The sequence below is a fragment of the Phalaenopsis equestris genome, unplaced genomic scaffold, assembly GCF_001263595.1.
Source record: "Phalaenopsis equestris unplaced genomic scaffold, ASM126359v1 Scaffold000002, whole genome shotgun sequence".
NCBI classification, from domain to species: domain Eukaryota; kingdom Viridiplantae; phylum Streptophyta; class Magnoliopsida; order Asparagales; family Orchidaceae; genus Phalaenopsis; species Phalaenopsis equestris.
The window spans coordinates 77,033,932-77,059,164 of NW_018164444.1; the positions used below are offsets into that span (position 1 = coordinate 77,033,932).

At 35.0% G+C, this 25,233-nt stretch overlaps 1 protein-coding gene across 7 annotated transcripts in view; it reads left to right on the top strand.

Moving 5' to 3' along the window:
* The window catches only part of LOC110034967 (protein LOW PSII ACCUMULATION 1, chloroplastic), a 47,672-nt gene that overhangs the window by 13,359 nt on the left and 9,080 nt on the right, over positions 1–25,233 (top strand). For 2 of the 7 annotated variants that reach the window (XR_002295110.1, XM_020739209.1), the window contains exons 3-7: positions 13,083–13,218; positions 13,342–13,573; positions 15,515–15,672; positions 15,770–15,958; positions 17,224–17,327. Coding sequence is in view for 3 of the 7 variants with exons in the window: in XM_020739209.1 (XP_020594868.1) it covers positions 13,083–13,218; positions 13,342–13,573; positions 15,515–15,672; positions 15,770–15,958; positions 17,224–17,327 (819 nt within the window). In the remaining 4 variants the exon portion in view is untranslated. Of the gene's footprint in view, positions 1–13,082; positions 13,219–13,341; positions 13,574–15,514; positions 15,673–15,769; positions 15,959–16,285; positions 16,397–17,188; positions 17,328–18,051; positions 18,229–25,233 lie in introns of those variants that run through there. The other 5 variants (XR_002295111.1, XR_002295112.1, XR_002295113.1 and 2 more) reach the window with 5 other exon arrangements.

Sequence of the window (25,233 nt, forward strand, 5' to 3'; positions counted from 1 at the left end):
CAAGTGTTTTCGGAGGATGAGAATCAGTATTTAGGTGCTGACCCCGGGTTGAGAATTGAAAATTTGGTATCAACCCCAGATGAGAGTCGGAATTTAGGTACCGACCTCGAAAGATAGGAATCATAATTTAGGTACTGATCGCAAAATGAGAATTGAAATTTAGGGGCTGACCCCGAGTTGAGAATTGAAAATTTGGTATCAACCCCAGATGAGAGTCGAAATTTAGGTACCGACCTCGAAAGATAGGAATCATAATTCAGGTACTGATCGCGAAATGAGAATTGAAATTTAGGTATGAATCTCAGAAAGAGAGCCGGAATTTAGATAGCGACCTCAAAAGATAGAAATCAGAATTTAGGTACTGATTCCAAAATGAGAATTGAAATTTAGTTATCAATCTCAGAAAGAGTCGGAATTTAGGTACTAATCTCGAGGATTGAGGATAGGATGCCATGTTCAATTAGGATATCATGTTCCATTTAAGGGGGTCTTATACCGATCTCGAGGATTGAGAATAGGATGTCATATTGCATTTAAGGGGGTCTTATACCAATCTTGAGGATTGAGAATGAGATGCCATGTTCCATTTATAGGGGTTTTTTACCAATCTCGATGATTGAGAATAGGATGTCATTTTCTATTTAAGGGGGTCTTACACCAATCTCGAGAATTGAGAATAGGATGTCATGCTAGGATGCCATGTTCCATTTAAGGGGGTCTTATACTAATCTCTAAGATTGAGAATAAGATGCTATGTTCCATTTAAGGGGGTCTTATACCAATCTCGAAAATATGTGCCACATTAGAAAGGAAAGCTCTGGGGCTCACATCCAACCCAAAGGGGTAGCGGGAAAATATGTGCTGTGTCTCTGTACTGTCCCCGAAAATAATATGAAAACAATGTAGAAAATTTGTGTTGTTAAATTCATAGATATGTATCATATGCTAAGGTTGACATTGGTGAGGAAGATATGTGAAATTTTGTGAGATTTTGTGTAGAATGTAAAATTCTGCGGGGATGCGAAGAAAACTGGTGCAGATCAGAACAGTCGCGCTGCGCAAGCAAAGAGTAAGGAACCTCGAACTCGAGATAAACAAACTCAAGAAATTTATTTTATTTTTCTGTTATTTTTATCACATTTAATTATCAAAGATATGCTTTTAAAATTCAATTTTTGTTGATTGGTTTTCAAAAGAGAGTTATTTAAATTTTGTTATTATCAAGTTTTTATCTTTTTGTTCCTTGTCCATTGTAGTTCAGAACCAACGTATGGTTCTGCGGTTTTTTATCCATCGTACAAAAGGACAATTGAACAAACAAACAAAATTCTGCAAAAAAAATTCATTAATCTGCTTCAAGCAGGTGTTACAGATTGAACATAGACTGAAGCATCAAAAGGTACAATTTGCTGAACGCATCAAAAGTACATTTGAAAATAGCTTCATGATGAATACATATCACAAGCTGAACATATCTGATACATACATTATCATATCTGCTGCGTCAAAACGCGGTACCAAAAAGGTGTCCCCTGACTGTCCATCCTCGGTGGGGTGAGTTCCCGATTGAGCTGACCTACTAAGCCACGCTTGAGGACAAGAGTTACTCTTGCGTGTACTTAAAGGTGTAACTCTCTCATAGCTCGTAAGGTTGTAGCTGTTCTAATTCCAAATCTGGACAGAATCCATATAACATCTTGCTACTATCCATTCTTCTAAAAGTTACAGAAACTCTGAGATATTGTACCCCCAAAATGCAGTGCTCGGCCAGGTCTGCTCCATTTCCCTTGAGAATCAGTACTGAACCCATCGGTAAGGGAATCTCCACGGATCCTCTGAACTCGCCGGGGTCAATGACATCTATTTCTTTCTCAATCAGAATATTGCTCTTGCTCATGAAGGAAACTGTGCAAAAAGGTCTCACGAAATCATGACGGTCTATATGTGGGGGGATGCAGTCGCCTTCATCGTAGATATTGATGATGCAGCTGTTAGGAATGCAATCGACTGGAAGTATGCTCCATCAAACTATCCTCTTGATCATCCATTTTATTGCAGGAGGTAACGAATCCACCTTATCATGTCTTAAAATCCCCGGGAGATTTCCTTGTCTGTCATTGGTAAAATTATAACAACAACCACATTGTATGGTGATTCTGCCTTTTCCACGCATTCATTTCTGTGGATCAGAATAGGTCCTTTCCATCACAAGACCCACTCGACCCCTGTCTCTTAGGTCGAATATGCAGTCGAGAACGCTTCTTTCTTCTCTTTCAGAAAAGACTCTGGTGTACAGCTCCAGACCTTCCAGTATGTCCGACAAATCTTCCTTGAACTTCTTCATAAAATTCAAAATTCATTTTCTTTACTTTACTCATTTTATCGAACTTTGCCATGGTGGTCATTGGCGGCTATCGAGGACTCTCCCTCATTTCAATATCAGCAGGAATATATGCTTGTGTTGTCTCTGTATCCAGCGTATGATTCTCCAACTGAGTGATTGGCGATCTGAAATCCGCCATCGGTGGACGTATACTCCTCCAAAGTGCTGTAATGCTCCAAGTGGAGGACGTTACAATCCAGGCATTCTGTAAATGCCCCTGTAGTCGGTATCTATGCGGGAATATCAGCGTTGCACGTTGGGCAACCATCTCAAAGTTCATCTGGAACTTCTGGTATCATCTACTCTGTAGTGAACTCAGACTCATCCTCTGTGGCAGGCAAGCTGGAGGAAGTCTTCTCATGTATGAATCGTAGATTTTCCCCTCTGGAATCGGGATAAGCAAGTTTTCTGCTTCTTTCTGACGTCTTCTTTCTTCACGCAGGAAAGCTCTGTGCTTTCGGCTACTGACATTTATTCGTTGAGTCCTTCGTAACAGTGCATCTGACCGTCTCTTGTCATCAGCATTGACTAGATCTCCGGTCGGTGCGGTTATTATAAATGACAAACGACTAGTTCCCTCCATCGGATCTTGCTGTATTACCACTTTCTTCCCCTTCAGTGAGGAATCCTCCTTGGTGCTGATCTTTAACAGTGATTGTAGCCCTTTTTTTTCTCGATGGCTAACCACGTTCATCAGGGGACCCTCATAGTCTACACCGACTTGGCCGAAGTCCACGTCGAAGTCTATGATGTCACCCCGCTGTGCCCATTCCTCGTTAAGTGCGAGATTCCACTCATCCTTGAAAGCAAAAATCAGCTTCTGTCCTGACATTTTTTCTGCAGACGACAGGAAAAATATTAGTGCGCTGAAATTTAGCAGGAACAAGAACAAAACAAAATGTTTATTAGAGAAAATTTTAGTTTTACATTGGTGAGAAGATCGTTTATTTATATATATATTTTGTTTAATTTAGTAAAATATCAAACTTAAAAGTAGAAAAGAGAACAAAGTAGATAGAAGAAAATTAAAGTATATAATTTCAAATGTTTTCATTTTATTGATATTAATTTTATTACAAAAATTTTTTTTGGACCCGATCACAGACGTTTGACCAAATAAATAACCCCAGAATAACCAAAATTTCAATTCAAGCAATGTCAAGTCACATGGTATGTCTTCAAGTCATGAGTCTTTCGCCTCGAAAATCCACCAGCTGGTAAGCTCCTCCTGAATAGATTTTTTTTTACGACAAATGGTCCCTCCCAAGTCGGTTCAAATTTTTCACCTATCTTGCGACGCACAAGAATAGACCTTTTGAGAACAAGTACGAGATCACCGAATTTGAATGTCCTTGGACGGACCAAATTGTCTTGAGCTTGTACCATCCTTGTTTTGTAAAGTTCTAAATATTGTGCTTCTAGTCGCTTTCATTCGTGACTTTTCAATTCTTCAAATCTAAGTTTTGCACTTTCTTCTGTTGTAGCTGATTGGCGACAACAACTCTGAGAGACGGCGCCTGAACTTCCAGTGTTAGTACGGTTTCGAACCCGTACACAAGTGCGTGGGGTGTACATTGAGTGGGTGTCCTGAACGTTGTCCGGTAGGCCCACAAGGCTTCTAACAATTTGTTATGCCAATTTTTTTTTGTTTTCGTCCAGTGTTATCTTCAAAATCTGTATCAGTGTCTTGTTGAAGGCTTCGACTGAGCCATTTGCCCTGGAAAGTAGATCGTAGAGTATCTTCAGTCTATCCCTTGTCGTCTGACGAAATTGTTGATTTTGGTGCTTTTGAAGGTTGTCTCATTGTCGGAAATTATTCTTCGCGGAACTCTGAAACGGTAGACGATTTGACTTTTAAAAAATTGAAGGACGTGTTGTGTTGTAACCTCTCGTAATGACACTGCCTCTGCCCATTTGGAAAAGTAAAAATTTAAAATTTAGCGGCAAGTATAAATCTGTGTTCTTTAGAGGATGGAGGGGCTATCGGACCTATTATATTCGTGCCACAACACTCGAATGGTCATGAAACAATGGTTAGGTGTAGCACATTCGGAGGTTAGTGTAAGACTACCCCATGTACTTGACATTAGTGACACTTTCTAGCTGTATCCATGCAGTCGGACATCATTTCCGGCCAATAATATCGGGGTCTCTTGATCTTCATATTCATCTTTAGCCCTGACTAGTGAGCGCCACACAATTCGGCATGTACTTCTTTGACAATATTCTGTGCTTCAGCAATATACATATAATTGATTAGTAATATTTTGAGCCAAAACGAACCGAATACGAATGAACAAATATTTGTTCGTTTTCGGCTCGTTAACTTAGTGAACGAGCCGAACACAAGCTTCTTAACGAGTCTGAGTGGAACACGAGCTGTTCGCGAACAACGAGCCGTTTTTTGACAGCCCTACCGCCAAGGGGAAATATGCTTGAGCCTACCTGGGAAGGAATACGGCAACTCCGTTGCCTCCGACAAAGAATTGCAGTGATCGAAGAGATGACACAGGAATAAGTTACATTTGACCGAGACTTGGCGAGTCGAAGGGGAGAGAGAGAAGAGGATATAAATCCCTTCCATAGGGATAATTTCAAAGTTGAAGAAGATAAGCCACGACATTTGAGAATCCAATATCTGAGGAGGCCACCCCTAATGAGAAGAAGCCGACTACAGTGCCCGTCATAAAATGCTTCAGATGTCACAAATTTGAGCACATAACCTCCAGCTGCCCGACGAGCAAAGTTGTTTCTTTTATCAAGCAGGGCACCATGGAAGAGGTTAGCGAGGAGCAGGATGCTGAAGAACAAGGTGATGAATATGTGCTTCCACCAGATGAGGGAGAAGCACTTGTGATTCAACTGATTCTACAGGCCGAGGACATGAGGTATCCGTAGTGTCTTTGCCACAATATTTTCTACATCCGCTGTACAGTGAACAGAAAGGTATGCAGTCTTATCATCAACATCGGTAACAGTGAGAATGTGACATTGATCTAGATGGTAGAGAAATTGGGACTCACGCTCATAGGCGTTTCTAGCCATATTCACTGACGTCGCTGAAGAACAAGAATAGGGTCAACATAAACCGACAATGCCTAGTAGAGTTTTCAGTAGGGAGTCATCTGCAGGATTAGATATGGTTTGATGTGATCCCCATGGATGCTTGTCATCTTCTGATAGGAAGACTGTGTCAATCCGACCGAAAGACTCAGTACGATGAATTCAGAAACACATCTTCCTTCACCAAGGATGACAAACGCCTCATTCTACTTCCTTCCGTAGCACCCGAGGAGGCAGGAGCTCTTGCCAACAGAGTAGCGAGACCGGTTTTAGTGATAATTGATTCTCTACTACCATGGCCACCACCATGCAAGAGATTTTAGTCCCAAGAGATTGGATCGAGAGGAAGGTATACTCGCAAGTGCGTTGGGAGGCACTACAATCGACAGTGGGATCCAGGTACTGCAATGATTAAAGACGAGGGACCAGAACCTTCGACAGGTGAGGTTGAAGCTCCTCGAACCATGGGAGACTGACACGGGGCTCGGGGGAGGACAACTCGATCCTCAAGGAAGGGCAACAACCCCCTCCTTCCTCTTCCCTGCTTTCCTTTACCCTTCTTTTCTTACGTTCCTTCCTTTCTTTTTTTACTTTCCTTACTAGGCCTTCTCTAATTTAAAATCGTTGCAAAACTGAAATATGATTTTTATTCTCCTTCCTAATTTAAAATATTTCCTAAAACTAAAATCTGATTTTTATTCACCTTTGTAATTTAAAATCATTCCTAAAAACTGAAATATGATTTTTTTTTCTTCTTCCTAATTTAAATCATTTCCTCAAATTTGAAATTTAACTACTCATTGTTTTAAATGTTTCCTAAGATAGGTTACATCTCTTTATAAATATGAGAGGTTGTGCTTTGAGTATGAGTTGTTTTATGAAAATCTGAATTTAGTTTTGTCTCAGTATTTTTCCTTTTGATTGTTGTATCTGACATCAAGGTAGTACTCCGACTGTCCCTTTTCTGAGGTAGTGATTGTCTCCATTGGTTCGGGTGGTGCTCCGAGTGTAGCTCGACCCAGCCGAGATATTTATCTCTCCTTCCATCGTCTCAGCTGTTGTCCTACATTTTCCACAGCAGCCCCACCTCTTTGGCTTTCATCGCAGCAGCCAATCCAGCCTTTGACGATGTTCTTGCTCCTTTCCAACCGCTGCTCGATGCCGCTACCATCGCCACCCTTGCTGCCACCGCCCAGAACAATAAGGATCTACTTTTTTTTGTGTTTCCAACCTCTCATTGCCTTATCCTCCCTCATCCTCGCTGCCCTCATCGTCTCAGCCCTCCAACTTCGCTGCCGCAGTACGCAACGCCTTCGCTTTGCTGTTTTTCTGCTGTCCAATAGCTCCAAATAGCAATCGGTTGTTGTTTTAATTGCCACCCCAAGCTATCTTGATGTTCCAATAATTGCCCATCTCTCCTGCCACCTCCCTACAGCCGCAACCCTCTTTCCTCAGCCACCAATCACCGTCCATCCGCCTCCGTCATCGTCGTCCCCCACGAATGTTTTTTATTGTTTATGTTATCATGTTAGTTTGTTGTCTATTTTCTACTTTCCTGTATCATGTTTGTAATATGTTTGTATTTCAGAAATAATATTTGTGTTTCCTTTGTAGTTTGGGTTAACTCCGGTATCAATGAGTCCATTCTCTTGTAGTGAATCAGTCTGTAGCCAAACTGTGAAAGCTCCCAACCTAAAATAGCTTTTTAATGAATCTCCCCTTCCACAGTACCTTAGTTTGCAATCTTTGCTTCGAAATTCCACATCCATTGCCACTTCTACTCACCATTTAAGGACGTAGCTAGACATTACATACTCGTCTTCCTTTTGTAGCTGTCAGAACTCTTAGGTGGTGTTTGGCTGCTATCGAGATTTACATAAAATAGGATTTAGTAAATTCGATAAATTATTTGACGAAATGGAGTTCATTGACGATAGAATAAATCCTTTAAATCTATCTTTCATTCAGATTTATTAAATCCGGATTTATGTCATAAGAGAGATAAAACACGGTGAAAACAAATAGAATGCAAAAAAAATCGATTTAACGGAGCTTGGATTTAAGTTGCATTTTTTTGGTATTTGGCTGGATTTAAAGTTAAATCTATCCTTAAATCCTATTAATTGTATGCTATCAAAGACCACCTTAGCTCTCTTCCTCAACTGAGAGCTTTAGACCCTTAAGATTTCTCCTTCTTTCTTCAGCTGGGCAGCCCTTTTCAAGTGCATTTGCTCTCTCATTTCTTCTCTAGCTTGCAACGACAATTTGACCTCATCCTTTCTTATGAATCTAAGTGTCAATCTTATTTTTTTCCCTTAAGGTGTTTATTTTTTTATATTTTTATTTTTTGCCATTGTAAATGTTTGAATTTTTTTCCACAAAAATCATTGGAAACCTATGGTTATAAAGTTTTGTTTTCTATTGTAGCTCAAACTTTCATTTCTGATGGTCATTTTGTGTACATAAACTAAGTAATTTAGTTATATTAATCCTAAAGTTAGGTTTTGATTTATTTAATCTTTATGCTATATTATATTATTAAAATTGTATGTTTAATCTTTTACTCTCATTGTCAATGGGGTAACTTATATTGACCATGTTGCACCTATTTTAGCCAACTATTGATTTTTTAGTGCCATATATGTATATGCATTCGATGGGGGTTCTTATCATGTTAGAATTTGAAGTTGATTTTTGTCTGCTGTGATTTGTTTCGATTCTATAAGTGGCAAACTCGTCTTGGTAGTCTTTAGTTATTAGAAGATAAAAATATCTTTCTTGTGAAGAGATTATCGTTGTACTTTTAAAAGTGCATTTGATATTTAATAGATTTTCAACATGCCTTTCACATTCCAATATTATTGTACATACTATCGTAGATTTATTTTATTGTTCCTGATGAAAATATTATGTAATTTGGATAGTTTTACCCTGTAAAAATCTTGTACGAGTTCTTTAATGGTCCATATGGTAGCAAGATCTATTCTTATACATATTACTTTAGTCGAATAACATAACTCTTATTTATGTAAATCATATTTTTATCGTGAAGCTAGTATCAGTCATATTGATTATAAAATCTACACGAAATAATTGCTTATGGTGTATGCAATATTGATGTTTGTTTGTAATGAATTTGTAGATCTGTAAATATCTTTTGGATTTGGCTAGCCAGGTCAATGGCTCTGATACAGTGATGACTCTTTTGTGAATTATTTAATTTTCATGTGTGAAAAATTCTCTGTTTAGAGTGTCTTAATAATATGGAGGACACACACATATACATATATATTATAGATAACTAATAAGTCATTTTTGGATATTTTTGATTATGCTTCATATCTTTGCACATGACTGTGGGCATAGAAAGTATTTATCACAATTTTGATATGAATGATTGTACATCATCATGGTATAAATCACTACAACGCAATATTATCAGATTAAAATAATATTGCTTCAATTTTTATTGTTCATATTACAAGCCTAATGCCTTGCAGTTTAAGTTTTAATAAATATGAATAATTTATTTTTAAAAAAAATATAAATCATTTGTTGAGTTTGGATGTCAATCTCATTTGTGTTAAACTTTTATTTTATCAGATTTCATAGGTTACTTGATGGATTGTCACTATAAGAACAAACAATGCAGTAGTAATTAATTCATTTAAAACTTAAATTTATATTATAGTTTATTTGGGCTCTCTATTTGGTTTTATGTAGTTATTGTTTATGACGGTTGTCTTCTATTTTCTTTTTCATTAGTAGTTTTTTTCATAGTTGACTATTATTAAATATTCTATTGCAATGAAATGTTAATTGTTTCTTTTTTATTACGTGTATATGTTTTTGTATAAAATTATACATATATAATTTTTTTGCTCTTTCGTACGAACTAAATTTAATTGATGCTGATTTTATGGTTTATCATATGAGTTGATATTAATTCCTTCATGTCCCATCTTGTAGTGGTGCATCGCCATATGGGCCCGAAGTCTAACATTTAGTTTTTGGGAAGTATTAGTATCATTATTTGTCATGCAAGGGGTTGACTCTTGGAAGAGTTATTTATCTATAGGAATGAAACAAATTTATAATCTACATTTGCATTTTCTATATTACGATTTATTTTCTAATTTATGACTAATCTGGGGATTATAGCATCTTATTAATTTATTTGCTGCAATATGAGGTGTTATGTCTGATATATAAGTTTTTTCTATTTTAGGAAATATGTATTCTTGATTGTAGAATGAATTTTCATTTATGTGGCTATCCTTAATGAGTTTGCTACTTCAGACAAATTAATATTTATTAATAACATTACGAAGATTGGGAACAATATTGAAATAAATGAGTTAATGACATTGATTGATTTTAATAGCTTGCATATGAGAGTTTGCCTAAGTCATATTCCATTTTATTAACTGTTGAGGGTTTAAGAGCGATATCAATCTTATATGAGAATGATTAGGTGGATGAGTGGCTTTACACTTAGAGACAAAATGCAAAATGAATATATTCGTGATAGGGTTGGTGTAGCTCCTGTGATGGACAAAATTAGAGAAAGTCGTCTTAGATGGTTTGGTCACATTAAACGTCGACCATCTGATGATCCGATTAGGAGAGTAGATGTTTTAGATTCGACTTGTGTTAAGAAAGACAGAGGTAGACCTAGGAAGACTTGGGCTTATTGTATTAAAAATGATCTTAATTTACTAGAACTAAATGAAAATATGGCACTAAATAGTACGCAATGGAGAAAAAGGATTCATGTAGCCGACCCCACGTAGTGGGATTAAGGCTTTGTTGTTGTTGTTGTTGTTGTTGTTGTTGTATTTCTCATTGATTTTTTGGATTTCTTCTGTTTTGAAATTATAACTTGTATGATAATTCTCATACTTACTGATTTACATCTAAAGAAAGTGTAGCGCATCAAATTTATCACATGTCCTAAATTATTTAAAGGAGCAATCTACACCATTTATTATTTTAATATTTTCTTATTATTGAGGATGTTGGCCTTTGCTATGTTTTTTTATGGTTCTTTCCCTTGCATATGTAGACAAATGCATTCTTGTACTAGAAGACAATTTAATAAAGACACAATTTTTTCTAGTTATCTCTTTATTCTAACCTAGCATTGAAGCCATATTTCCATGGGCCTCTCTTTATCCCCTTCTTAACTCTCAATCCGATTGTAAAAGAAACCCTGTCAATGCTAATCACCACACCCCTCACCCTCGTACATGATATAAAAGGTTTTGGGTTGACACTGAATCACTTCCCTCATGCGGCTATTTTTTGTTCCTATGTGGTCATAGATATCATTGTTTTCTGCTAGTTCTGATCTCTAGGGCTTCCCTTGATTGCATGCCTACATGATGAACCATTCTATAATGCACAATTGTTAGTGCTCTACTATAATACTTTTGCGTACATTCTTTGTTGAAGCTATTCGATCAATGCTTCTTGTTGACCTTTTCCATCAAACCTCTTCCTTGATGCTCTATGTTGATATTTCCAGCATCACATTGATAACTCTATTTAATAGTTTTATTCGTGCCTTCTCTTATACATTTCTTGTTGCTGACTCTTTGTATTTGACTTATACTACTTTCTCTTTCACGGATCGAGCACACTGCTCTTGCAAAACTTGTAGCCCCTAGGCATTAAAATTTTCTACTATTTATATTTTGGTCTCTACTATTTTCAAACTTAAGTTGACACCCTAAATACTCCTTTGAGTTTGCAGAGGAGTTTTACATCCCTAATTCATCACATGACTTGATTTATTTATAATATGAATCTAAATTATTTATTTTTGGAATATTTTTTGCATTATTGAGGATACTCGCTTTTATCATATGTTTTTTTAACTTTCGTTTCTTTTGCCAATATATAGGTATATTTATACTTGTTTTAGACGTGTTGTCCTTTTTGGTTTCTTTTCCTTCTAATGGAGACAACTTTTTGCTTATTTAATTGTCTGGGATTGCGAATCCCAAGTTCAGTCATGTGATTTACGTATATTGTACTATTTTAGTTGCATTAGGAAACCCTAAACCTACTGTAGTACATTTTTGTTAGACTTATTAAAATGCAGAATCCCAATTGGAACTAATCGAGCTTCAACGCATCCATCATGTTACTAGTGTAAACAACATATGTTGCTTTCGTATTAGGCATGTTGAAAGCTAAAGATGGGGAAGGCATGGGCCATTGTGCAGCCTCCTTATCTTCTTTTTCTTGTAGCCTTCAATTTTGCTGTGTGCATTCATGAAACTCAATTAGCCCACTATGTTTCCTTGCGTTTCCCACAAGAAGAGAAAGTGTTCGATCTAATTAACTGACTTGACGGCTTAATCTATTGTAGGCGGTTCATAATTTGACTTGCTAATATGTACAACCTCCAATTTCACCATTAAAAGTAGAAAGTTTCTTTGGATCCTCTTCATTTCTTAAGCTATTTGTCATTTTTTTATCTCAAGCCTTCCATTTTGTACTACCAAAATTTTAATTTTTTTCAATGTCGCAAGGGTGTAAACGAGCTAAACTTGATCAAGTTGAGAAGTTGTTCGTGCTCAGCTCGATTGAATTTTACCTTGTTTGAGCTTCGCTCGTGTTCGACACCAGCTTGTAAAATAGATGTTCATGATTGGCTCGCACCACACATGAAAATTTTAGAAAATTTAATTATGTTAATTATTAAACTTAATATTCCAATTATAGCTTGCGATTATATCATAAAAATGCACATTTTATCATAGCCTCCACAGTGGAGCCTGACTATAAAATTTTGGGAAGTTGAAAGTACTTTTGGCTTATAAAGAATAATTCCTCTCTTAGCTTTGGCTGTGTGGGACAAAAAAATTCACAGGGTGTGCGTCTGCTCATTATTTAGGGACATTTACATATATACCACTAAAATCTCATGTATTTACATATCTTGCAGAAAAATTATAGGCTGGAATCAGGATAGAGCGGTAAGACATAAAATTTTATGGGAATTTACATGCATACTACCCAAATCTAATGTATTTACATATCTAACGCCTAAATTTATATTTGCTTACAATTATACTGCCCAAATAATTATTAAAATAATAAAATGTAGCATTTTTTAAGTATAATATAAAAATTTAATATAGAAAAAGATAAACATAAATATTATTATTTAATTATTTGATTATCTCGAACCAAAATGAATTGAACACGAACGAACAAACATTTGTTTGTGTTCGGCTCATCTATAAATTGAGCTAAAAAAAATTGTTCTTTTCCGGCTCGCTTGTTTAACAAACGAATCGAACACGAGCTACTTAACGAGCCGAACACGAGCTGTTCATGATTGAAGAGCTTTTTTTACAGCCCTAGTTGCAAGTAGTGAACCTGCTTATAATAGAGTTTGACAGCCATTTGAGTACTTTGTGAGAGACAATCCTGACTTGCCAATCAGCTTTGCTGTTTTTATGGTCTAATGCAGCGTAATGAGGTGTTGATGTTGATTTAAAACATGGTTTTTTTTTTTTTTTTTTGGGTTTGTTAATCTTGAATTCCTGCAACGGTGTAAGGTTGATCAATTTGGGACTATTTCGCATGATCAAATTAATATCTTTTGTTAAGTCCGTTGTAGGGGTGAGGGGAAGAAAGCTGCAGATTGCTTGCGAACTGCTTTGAGAGATTACAATCTCAAGTTCAGTACGATCCTCAATGATCCCGACTTAGCTTCTTTCAGAGCTATGCCCGAGTTTAGGGAATTACAGCAAGAGGTTGGTACAGCCATGGTGATTTTTGTGTTAATATTGTAATGTCACTCACATTGGAGGATCTTTTTATTTTTTTTTATTTTTTTTATGTTTTGTCACTTATGATAACTTCTAATTGTTTTATAGGCTAGAGTTGGAGGTGAAGACATTGGATATGGATTTCGAAGGGATCTCAAGCTTATTAGTGAGGTTCAAGCACCATTTCGTGGTGTAAGAAGATTTTTCTATGTTGCACTTGCAGCTGCTGCAGGAATTTCGATGTTTTTTACTGTTCCTAGACTCATACGTGCAATTAATGGCGGTGATAGTGCCCCTGTTCTTTGGGAGACGGCTAGTAATGCAGCCATCAACGTTGGAGGTAGGAATTAAACACAAGTGAACATACAACTGTGTTATTCTATTTACTTATGTAATTATGCTGTATTAAATAACATCAAACATATCTAACTACATTAATTGCTCGAATCTTTCAACTTATATTCATTTTTCTTTTTCCAGACACCTATAAGCTATTTTGATGGTATTATTTATTTTAAAGAATCTGCGTCACGACGAATTGGTCTTTGAACTTGCTAGTATATGAATTCAAACTCGAATATCACCTTTTTGAATGCAGTTTAATTTTTCTGTAGTACAGCTCTTTTAGTCCATTTAATGCTGACGAGTTTTAAAGAATTTTTTTCTAAAACAGTTAAGACAACTTTGTACCGGTGTCATGCTTCAATGCTCTAATTTAAGTTGTTCAACTCATTGAGGATTGGGACTTCTCATTTCCAGCGTTGCAATTTTCTGCTGTGACTAGAGTTGCAGTTCTGTTGGTATTGGTAGATGTTTATATTACAACCTGAAAGTAAATTTTTAAATTATATTCATTTTGAAAGTTTTATCTTTTGTGAACTTTTGGCTTATTTTTGCTTTAAATATAAGTGCTATATTCCGTTGCAAACCTTTTTTTTGGCCTCAAATTATAAATAATCATGTTTGAAAGCTGTTTAGTTACCCGTTGTTGCTCTGTTTTGCTTCACAGTTAGGTGAAAATTCTTCCTATCATATAGCCTATTTGCTATCCAATTTTATACTGATATTAATGTGCGTTTCCATCAAATATGCTTTGGGATGGATATGCGCAAGTTTTGACACTTCTGACCTCTTAACATGCTTCAAGGCAAGCTAAGGAACATTTAGTGCGCTAGAATGTTCTCTGTAATTTAGTTGCATGGTAGGATGCTTGAAACATGCCCTATTTTAGTAGATGACGATGCATTAGGTGACGAGCTTATTGATCAGATGTCTCTTGATTTTGCAGGGTAATATTTGGTATCATAAATTTGACATAAATACTTTGGTTAATTATGCCTCATTTAAATACAAATGGTATAATTAGGGTATTTAGAAACACTATTGAGACATATTTGTCTGACATGAAAATTTGGTAAGTTTTATGAAGTTTGAATTTCTTCTTATGCTTCTACTTCTTTCTTAAAATTGGGTAAGATGCATTTTCCAATTTTAAAAAATTGTTTTCTTTTAATTGGATGCAGACTTTCACATAAAAAACCTAGTTCACATTCTTGGTGAGAAGAAATGGCTGTGCTCTCTTTATTGAATAAAAGAATGACACTGCTCTATTTTTAAAGAAGGATCTATGGTTGTAGAATATACTTTCTTTGTTTTTCATGTCAAACAACAACTATATCTCAAAAAAAAGGAAACTGGATGCTTTTCTTTTCAGACAAAGTATCACTTGCTTAGACAAATTGGACTTTTCACTGCAGTTTTAAAGCAGTATAAGGAAAGGTCTAGTAGCTATAACAAAAAATATTATAATCCTTGAGGCTCACCACTTTTTGTATTTTTTATACTAAAAGATCTGGTCGCATTTGGATCTTACACAAAAAATTAATTATGTTCCTTACAAAGGAAAGCATTTTCTATATCTACATACTCTTTGTAATCTAATTTTTTTTATTATTTGTATTTAATTTCCCTGTTCATTGGAGCTGATCAGAAACCTTAGTAGAAAAGGATAGATGTCCGGTTAGACATACCTCCTTTGTTGGACCACCATTTTTTCTCATATCGTTTTTGCAAAATACTTATTTATGATTGTACAATCTAATTTTAGTTTGACAACATATGAATCTCATTTATTCGACCTTATATAAATTAGTTTCTGTAAATCTGCTTTTGCCACAATAAAGTAACAAGTTTCAGCATTATTTTTGTTGACATTTAATTTTCCTCCATGTTCGTGCTTGCTTTCTTGAATAGATCAGGTTTCTGAATCAGCACTGTGTAGGCATTGTTATACTTGCGGGATTGTTTTTCTGGGAAAACAAGAAAGAAGAGGAGCAGCTTTCTCAAATAGCGAGGGATGAAACACTATCAAGATTGCCTCTTCGTCTTTCTACCAATAGAATTGTTGAACTTGTACAGCTGAGAGATACTGCTAGGCCAGTTAGTATTCCCTTCACTTTTCTAATCCACCGGCAGTGATTATGCTTTAGTCACATGGCTTCTATTTAGGTTTTAGCTCTTCTGAAAAATTCTTCAGGTCATTTTGGCAGGGGACAAGGAAACTGTTTCTAGAGCAATACAGAAGGCTGAGGGATTCAGAACTGAATTAGTGAAACGTGGTGTTTTGCTGATTCCTGTTATCTGGGGTGCATATAAGATGGTCCCTGTTGAGAAAAAAGGCTTTGGACTTCCTTTGAAGGCTGCTATATCCCTTCCTTCGATTGGAGTATGATTCAATCTATTCTGCTACTAGTTGAGACCTTCAGATAATATTAGAAAGCTTGCCCTTAGATTGTTGAGTATTTTAATTAGTCTATTTATTCACCGAACTTGACCACTTTTTTAGGGAATCGCATTAGAAAATTGATGCCAAGGTCACCAATTTTATCTGCTTTTGCATAAGATTTGATAGTTGATTATTTTTCTTGTTTGAAGCCTTCTGAGGTTACTAAGGATGCATTTCTTTTACATGTATGCGTCAAGCAACTTGTGGTACAACACATGCTTTACCATGTTTTATTTGTTATCTCCTAATTTGTTGGTTATGATTTAGGGAATGCCACTCACAAAGTAAGCTATTTATGGTTTAGCAAATTCACTGTGCAGCAAATTTTCGAAGTCCAATAAGTTAGTCCACTTTCTCATGAAGTCGCGGATGTGTCAGGTTGGTTCTTAGGTTTTCTCCCTTAAAAAATTTGTAATGATGTCAAGTGGATAATGTTATAATCACACGCGGTAAGAAAATTAATACTTGTTGTGGATAATGTTATGGTCTGGATTCAAATACTTTTTGAAGAATATCCTTCCTAAGCTTCCACCCTCACCACGCAACACGAAAACCTCTTCCATTCCAACAAGGAAGCTTCTAGCTCCGAACTAAAGTGATTTTTGTCTCTCTCTTCTTCATAAGAACCTGCATTTTCTTCTTATCTCGTACTTTCATGGATTTCCCTTACACAAGTTTTGTATATGACAAAAGTTGCAGCTATATCCTGTACAACTTTGTATCACATTTATACAAGCTGTTCTAGCCTGCAGAAATTTCTGAATAGCTTGCAAAACTCACCGGCATTCTTTTGCACCTCCTTCATAAAGCTTCTAATTATTCAGAACCATTTTCTAGAGGAGTCATGAACTTTTGATTCCGAGATAATTTAGTTCATACTTGATATTATGCATGGCTTGCCCGCAAAATGTTTTTTTTAAACTGTTGATTAGCTTCAGCAAATCATTTGTATGCGGCGTTTTTACTTTTCTGTTTATTTTCCTTCAATTTTCAATGTACCATCTTTTAGATTTGCTTCATTTGCTGTAATCTTGTTACCTTCAGTGAATCATTGTTTGGCATGATGAATGTAACAGCTTAAAAACTCTCAGACTTTCCTATCCATACTCGCTTACATTCTCTTAGCACTTGTTTGTCTTTGAGCTGAGACTGTGACCGTGTTTTTAATAGCCTTGGCCCGTGTCTTGACACCAAATGCATCATAGCAGGAAGACTTTGAAAAGCGAGCTCAATCAATATCTGCTAAGTCACGCTTGAAAGCAGAAATGCGATTTAAAGCCGAGATAATATCTCCTGATGAGTGGGAAAGGTAATATTAGCACCAGTTTTACAGATATTAGTTGTTACAATATGATTACATTTTAAACTTTTTCTCTATTCTAGTATTATGTGACTCCTGTTCACAATTTACGGAAAGTATATGCCAAAGTTATTATATACTTTTCATCAGGATTATAATCTAAAAGGCATGTTTGAACTATTAATATTTATGTGGTTGTGTGCATATATTGTTGCTGGGTTAATGCAGTCATTTTTAATGAACTCTGTAATTTTTGAGAATTTTTTTTATTACGATGGAATTTTATTACTAGCCATTGAAAACATAACCTTAGCAACTAATCACAAAGAATTGCCAACAAGAAAAAAAATTTGACAAGTACATTGGATAAAGATAATTTAAAATCTAAACAATTAATATCCATTCTTAAGGAAAGTAACAGTCCCATATTCAGATGCAAACTCAATTTAGAATGCCAACGCACCAGGAGAGTTACATCGTCTAGCTTGGAATCTAATAAATTTGGGTGAGTAAAAAACCTTTTTAAGTTGCGCTCCGTGGGAAATGCAAATTGAAAATTTTTATCCACTAAATCAAATAAACTTCTAATTGAATATTGAATCTGAACCAAGTTAGTCTTCACCTTCCACATTAGAACTCAAAAATACCATTAGGGAGTGCAATGGTAATATCATAAAATGAAGAGAAAGGAGTGACAGCTAGCCACTAATTGGTTTGCATATTTTTCCTCCAGGCATTGCTCTTGAAGTATCATGAGCTGAAAATAAATATCTGAAGGATGAGTATGGGGTTGATAGTGTCAATCACAAACCTACAACAGTGGAAGGCACTAATTTAAGAGAAGGGATTTCGGGAGTATCTCGAGCATGAGAATATCCTATAGAAATCAAGGCATTGGGAGCATCTCCTAGTAAGTTGGAAATCTTCAATTGCTCATGAGAATTAACCGTACAAATATCTTTTAAGCTGAATAATGATTGAGCAATCCTCAATAGTCGGGCCACTAGAGATGATTTTCTCAATTTAGTATGCCTTAAACAATCATTGTAATCACGATTATAGATTTTGCACGACTGAAATATGAGGATAAATCCTCATATTTTCTTTTTTGTAATAAATATGTAAAGACGCATTAATCCATACTAGCATAATCAAACGATTTTTTTGTCCGTCTCAATAAGAATTTGGGCCATAGAAGACCATGAGAGTTTGTTAATACTATTATTCACTTGAATTGGTTTTTAAAATTATCTCAGAAAGTATAGTGTAGATTGATTGGTTTTTAAAGTGGGGTAATCGGTGGCTCCTTTGTCAAGTTGTCAAAAGTGCACTTCACTTGCAAAGTGGTGCAACACATCTGAAGGGTCACTTTGTTTCGTGTTTGCGTGGAAAATGTGTACGAAGGGGGTGCATCACGCTGTTCATGGTCATATAGGTTTGTTTGGCAGATATGGGTTAGTATGAAGCACGGGGTGGAGCAATAACACCAATTTGGTGTTGCATGAACAAGGAAAGAGAAAACACTCCATGTGTGATGGAAGATGGGCTCGCAGTGGGCTGCTATTAAATTCACCAAAAGTACTAGCGAGGGATATTGAGAGCAAGAGGAGAATCACTAGAATGATGCAGCTATCTGTGATCTAAAGCATGAGTCTCAATGCAATTAGGGTAATGGTCATGTAAGGAGCTAAGATGGTATCAATAGCATAAGGCTTGTGAGCGTAAAGGTTCTGCGTAGCAACAATGAGCTCGCATGAGCATTCTTAAAACGTGCATAACAAGAGCATGCAGGACAAGCTATGCATGGAAGTAACTCGCAAGTGCAATCGAGAATATAGAGGGTGGGACAAGAAGTTGCTGCTTGGTTAGAATCGATTATAATAGATTAACTAGATTAAAATCAGCAAAAATTTCTACCTGTTCATTTAACAATAAAGCATTAAATAATTGCATTTTCATCAAATCAAGAATATGGTCGATTTTTGGGTTGGATAGAGAATTTGATGTCGAACTGATCCAAAGTGGCACATTGTTATGCTAGTAGATTCAGTGGCTATTTTGGTTATGTAACAACAAGTCGGTGTGATGCAGGCTGTAAAATTGGAGACTAGATTGGTGGCATATGGCATTTTTGGCAGGTGTAATTGGATACAGCAATGGCTAATTTGCTGGATTGTTTTTTGAGAAGTTGTATGGAAGATTTTAAGATTGAACTTTCAAAGTAGACATAGCATGAAAAAGTATGTTGAATTGAAATCTATTTATTATTATATTTGTTTCAAATAACCACGAAAATAGCATCCTTTATATTTCATCACATGAGTCTGCAGTCATACTATCATCTGCAAACTTATTAACCTGATTGTGGATAGCATTTGCTTGCTGTTCACCACTCATCAAAAGGTAGTTGGCTAACCAATAATCTCTTTGTTTTATTCACATCTCTAATACCCCAAACTTAGCAATTAATTTCTTCATAAAGAAGTTGATCTTTGACATTCTCTAAACTCATTGCATCATTTCAATGAAAATCTAAATGGTTATATTTGTCCAAAATGCAGAAAATGCGTATTGAGATGTGGAGTTTTGTATTCTGAATTTTTCATTTACTTTAGTTGTTTTCTAGTGTTTATACCTAGTAGTTTTTTGTGATTCTCGGAAATCTCATACTTTATTTTTGGAATGTTAATTTTGGCTACGATGATGCTTTTGAGAATGATATATGCTTTTTAATGTTCTAAACATTTCTCCTCCAATTAAATTCAGTTGTTTGTTGGAAAATTCAGTTGCTTTGCTTTTTGATAGCTTCGAATGGATTTGTTGGTTCAACCTTATTTTCATGATTTTGGAATTCATGTGATGTAATTGGGCTTTAAAATGGGTTTTTGGCAGTTGAATTCATGTGGATGCTATTTATGTCTCTGCAGTAAAATATAATTTGCAGATTCTTCCCAACAATGAACAATGGGGGTCATTTCACGAAATCCCTCGACTTTTGATCTCAATTTTTTATAGTGCCTTTTGCCTACTTTTTTTGTGCACATCCTTGTGAACATTTCTGACTCCCCAGTTGAAACCCCCTTAGGTTCAACCATGTTACAACAGAGATGAACGACTTAATCATACAAAATTTTCACGAGCACTAGTTCTGATTTGCATAAATTTAGATTTAATGATTAACGAATTAGTCTCACTCAATCATGACAAACATTCACAATTCAATTCAATTCATAATTCATTAGCATTCTCAGTTGCTTGAAAGCTTCCATAATAATTTTACCAAAATAGATACAGAGAAGTTAGAAATCAAACTTATAAAGATCAAAATTCTTTACAACTTTCAAGATTATACAATCCAAAAACTGTACGGTATCACACCTAGTTAATCACCCTGTTGCTCCTTATCCCTTCTTAAAAATCAATAATATATAAAAGTGAGCTACAAGCTCAATGAAATAATTATGGCTGAAGTAAGATTTTATAGACAACAATAACTAATATGAGTGTCAATAATAGATAAGACAAGCATGATTTAATCATATGAAGCATCAAGTAAAGAGGTATGAATGCAGTAAATATTAACAAACTGTAACAAATATATATTTCATTCATTCCTGCACAATCATATAAATAGTTTTAACTATTTCATAATCAATAAACATTGTCTTAGGAATGTTATTTGTGCTTGCATATACTTTTATTTCATCATCAATAAACATTTCCTGTTGGCTGCACAACTATTGATAAATGTTGGTCTTTTCAACATGACAATTATCAACAACCTCCATGATACTAACATGTTTGTCCCCGCCTAAATATTAAGAGTCAGGAATTCTATAGCTTTCCTGTTATCTGCATAGGCAGGTCATTCATACAATAGCTACTTATCACACCCCTTGTGACATTCTATTGATCAGATTTTTTATAACAATCATTTTTCTTATGCAAATCATTTATCACATGCATATATAATGACATACGAATACCAGCAAGCAGAAATGTAATTGTTGTCGGCTCAATTTTGCATTTATGTAAGATATGGAGGTGTTCAACAATATGTGAAATCTCTAAATCCAGTCACACATCAATAAATCGTGAAGTAATCCTATGGAAAAATATTTTTCTAAAATTAACATATGATTATCTCACCTAAATTGACAGAACAGTCCCGCGATGAGTTTTCTCAGGCTCGCTTCGAGCTCGACATCTAGCTGGAATCCTAATTCCTTCAAATTTCATGATATTCTTAACTTAGGTTTTAATTTAACCATAACATACTTCTTTTGCTATTTCTCACCTCAATATGATTTTCCCGCATTAAATTCTCTACCTAATTTCTTCAATTCCTTTAATAATTTTGCTCTTCTTTTCCTCTTCTTCTTTCTTCCTGTTCGTTCCTCTTTTTCCTCTTTTTTTTTTCTGTGCTTTTCTTGGATTAGAGTTACCCGAGAGCATAGCCGGTTTCTGCCACTCCTGCTTCCTCCCCACTCCAGCGACGGTACCAGACGCTGGAACGAAGGGAAAATCGAACCAAAGGATGGCTTCTGGATTAAGTAATTAAGCTAATTACTTCACACGTTGCTTAAAATCATTCTCATACCTTAAACCTGAGAGGAATTTCTCTGTTTCTCACGTGGTCCACCTCATCAGCTCCCGTTTACATCTATGGCTACAGTGCTGTTTACGGAATTGTTGCAGCATCCCCTTTTTCAGCGAAGCAGCGCAGTTACGGGAAGGGAAATAAGTGAAAATTAAATGCTATATATATATATATATATATATTAATCAAAGCCCTCCAAAACATCATGCCGCTGCATGCAGGCATAAGTGCGGTTCTCAGAACTGCTACAATAATGAGATTATTAACAAGAATCAGTTAAGTTATATAAGTAATTAATTAAGTTTAATTAAGATATTATTTTAATTTATAACTCAAATTATATTAATTATTTATTTATAATATTATATATCAATTGGATTGTTATAAGGTGTAGAATTTTATGAAAATAAATTGGATGCATTTCAGGTGGTGCAAAAAATTAGGAGTATTTTAAAATGATTAAATGTTTATACCTGAATTAGCCAAAAATTCGGTATTACAATACTCTCTTATAAAAGTTTATGATCTCGAAATTTCTGAATATCAGCTTAAATAAAAAGGGTAATTACTGTCATATGCTTCTACTCTTTTTCAAGTAGCTTCTTTTTCTGGCCCATGCTCTACTTTATTTTAACATAAGGAATTTGTTTGTTCCTCAACTTCTTATCACTATCTTTAAGATTCTCGCAAATTTTTTAATATATGTTAAATATTTTTGTATCTCAATATCGTCAAATGAAAATATTTCCGTATTTTCCCAACATTGAAATGCAAAATATATAATGAATATCTGATATATCTGCAAGTAAGCTAGCCTGTAAGCAACTTGACCCAGTTTTTTATATGATGTCAAAAGATTCAATGTATCGTGTGCCCAATTTGCTTCCCTGGCCAAATCTAATTGCATATTTCATTAACCTGACTTTTGAAAACACAAACTCTACTATTTTATGTTTTAGGTCATAATATTTTTGTTGTCAATCTTGAGTAGCTGTCAATCAATCTCTGATTAATTTTATTCTCTTTAGCTTCAACAACCAATTTAGGCCCTAGTAGTTGGCGTTCTCCTACCTCATCCCAACTCAATGGAGTTTTGCATTTCTTGCTATACAATGCTTTATAGGGAGTCATTCTAATACTAGATTGATAATTATTATTATGGGCAAACTCAATCATCAAAATATGATGTTCCCAACTATCTCCAAAATTAAGGACATAAAGACTCGATAGGTCTTCCAATACTTGTATTATCCTTTATGATTGTCCATTAGTTTGTGGATTAAAAGTTGTGTTAAGATGCAGATGCATACCCAAATCTCTCTGAATACATTTCCATAACCTGGATACGAATCTTCTTTCTCTTTCATAAATGATAACCTTTGGAACACCGTGTAGTCTAATAATTTTCTTACATATAATCTAACAAACTTTTCTAGCGAGTGTCTGTTTAATTGACAAAAATTGAGTTGGTTATGTTAAACTGCCAAAAATCACTCAATTATTCTCATGACCTTCATGGATCAAGGTAATCTCATAACAAAATCCATCATGATTTCTTTCCATTTTCACTTAAGTATAGGTAATGATTGCAGCAATTCACTGGATCTTTGATGTTCAACCTTTATAATCTGTCAAACTCAATATTTTGACACATTGATATTCAACACCTTTCTTCATACCAGACACCAGAACTTTAATTTGAAATCTTTGTACATATTAATGCTACCTAGATGAATTGTGAACTTTGATGATGAGCTTAATATAAGATATCTTATCTCAAATCAGAATAAGTTGGTACCTAAAATTGTAGCTTGTTTTCGATAACACCACCTTCATCTACAATCATATCTAGCCTCTTTCCCAAGTTCAATGAGTTTTTGATATTTTTTGTTAATTTTTTGGGCTGCCTTAATTCTATCTATTAAAGTTTATTGAACGGTTGTATGATATAAATACCTGACATCTCATGTTGTTTTAACCTTTATCTGTAAACAACAATTCCTTAATTTAGCTTGCACTATTTATAGATTTATGGCTCAAAGCATCGACAACTACATATGCCTAGTCAGAACAATAATCTATGTCTAGATCATAGTTTTTGATAAATTCTAGTTAGCTTCTTTGTCTCAAATTTAGCTCTTTTCTTATGAAAATATATTTCAAACTTCGATATCAGTGAGTACTTTCCACTTCATGCCATATAGACAATGACTCCAAATCTTGAGAACAAAACTACAACCAATTTTTTTAGATCATAAGTCAAATAATTTCTCTCATGCAACATTAATTGTTTGGATGGACAGGTTATAACTCTTCTATTTTGCATTAAAATACATCCCAAAACTCTTAATATTGCGTTTATAAATTTGGAATCCCTCTGTTCTTAATGGGATAGCTAATGTTGATGCAATAATCAAATGTTTCTTCAATTCTTGATAATTGTGCTCACGCTTTTCGGTTTACTCAAAATTAACATCTTTTCTCATCAGCTTGGATAATGACATAGCTATTTATGAAATATTTTGACGAACCTCATGTAATATCAAGTCATACTAAGAAAACTGCGTACCTCTATAACATTTTTTAGGTGTAGGCCATTCAACGATCGCTTTCACCTTCTGAACATTCACTAAGATTCCTTGTCCGCTGAAGATATATCCCATGAATGCAATCTCTACAACTAAAATTCTCATTTAAAAAATTAGGCAAATAATTGATTCTACTTAAGTAACTCCAATACTATTTTTAGATGCTTAGTCCTTATCAATTTTTGAATATGTAAAAGCTTCATCGATGAAGATAATAACAAACCGATCCACATAAAACTTAAATATTTGATTCATCTTGTCCATGAAAATTGTAGGTATATTTGTTAAACCAAAAGACATAACTAAGAATTCATAATGACCACACCTTAACCCAAAAGCTCTCTTAGTTATAATTGTCTTTTTGATTTTGACTTGATGATATCCCGATCTCAGATTGATCTTGAAAAATACAATAGCGCTCTTGAGCTGATCAAATAAATCATCTATCTCGTGTAGTGGATATTTATTGTTGATTGCTACCTTGTTAAGCTCTCTATAATGCATAATCACATAATCCATCTTTCTTTTTGATAAACAATAAGTGAACATTATGGTGAGTTACTTGGCCTGATAAAGCTTTTATTAATTAATTCTTATAATTCCTTTTGAGCCATCCTATAAGTAGATTTAAAAATTACAGATGTCTCCGACCGCACATCAATATCAAACTGAACTTCTCTTTTTGATGCTAGGGCTGACAATTCCTTAGGAAATACCTAAAAAAATT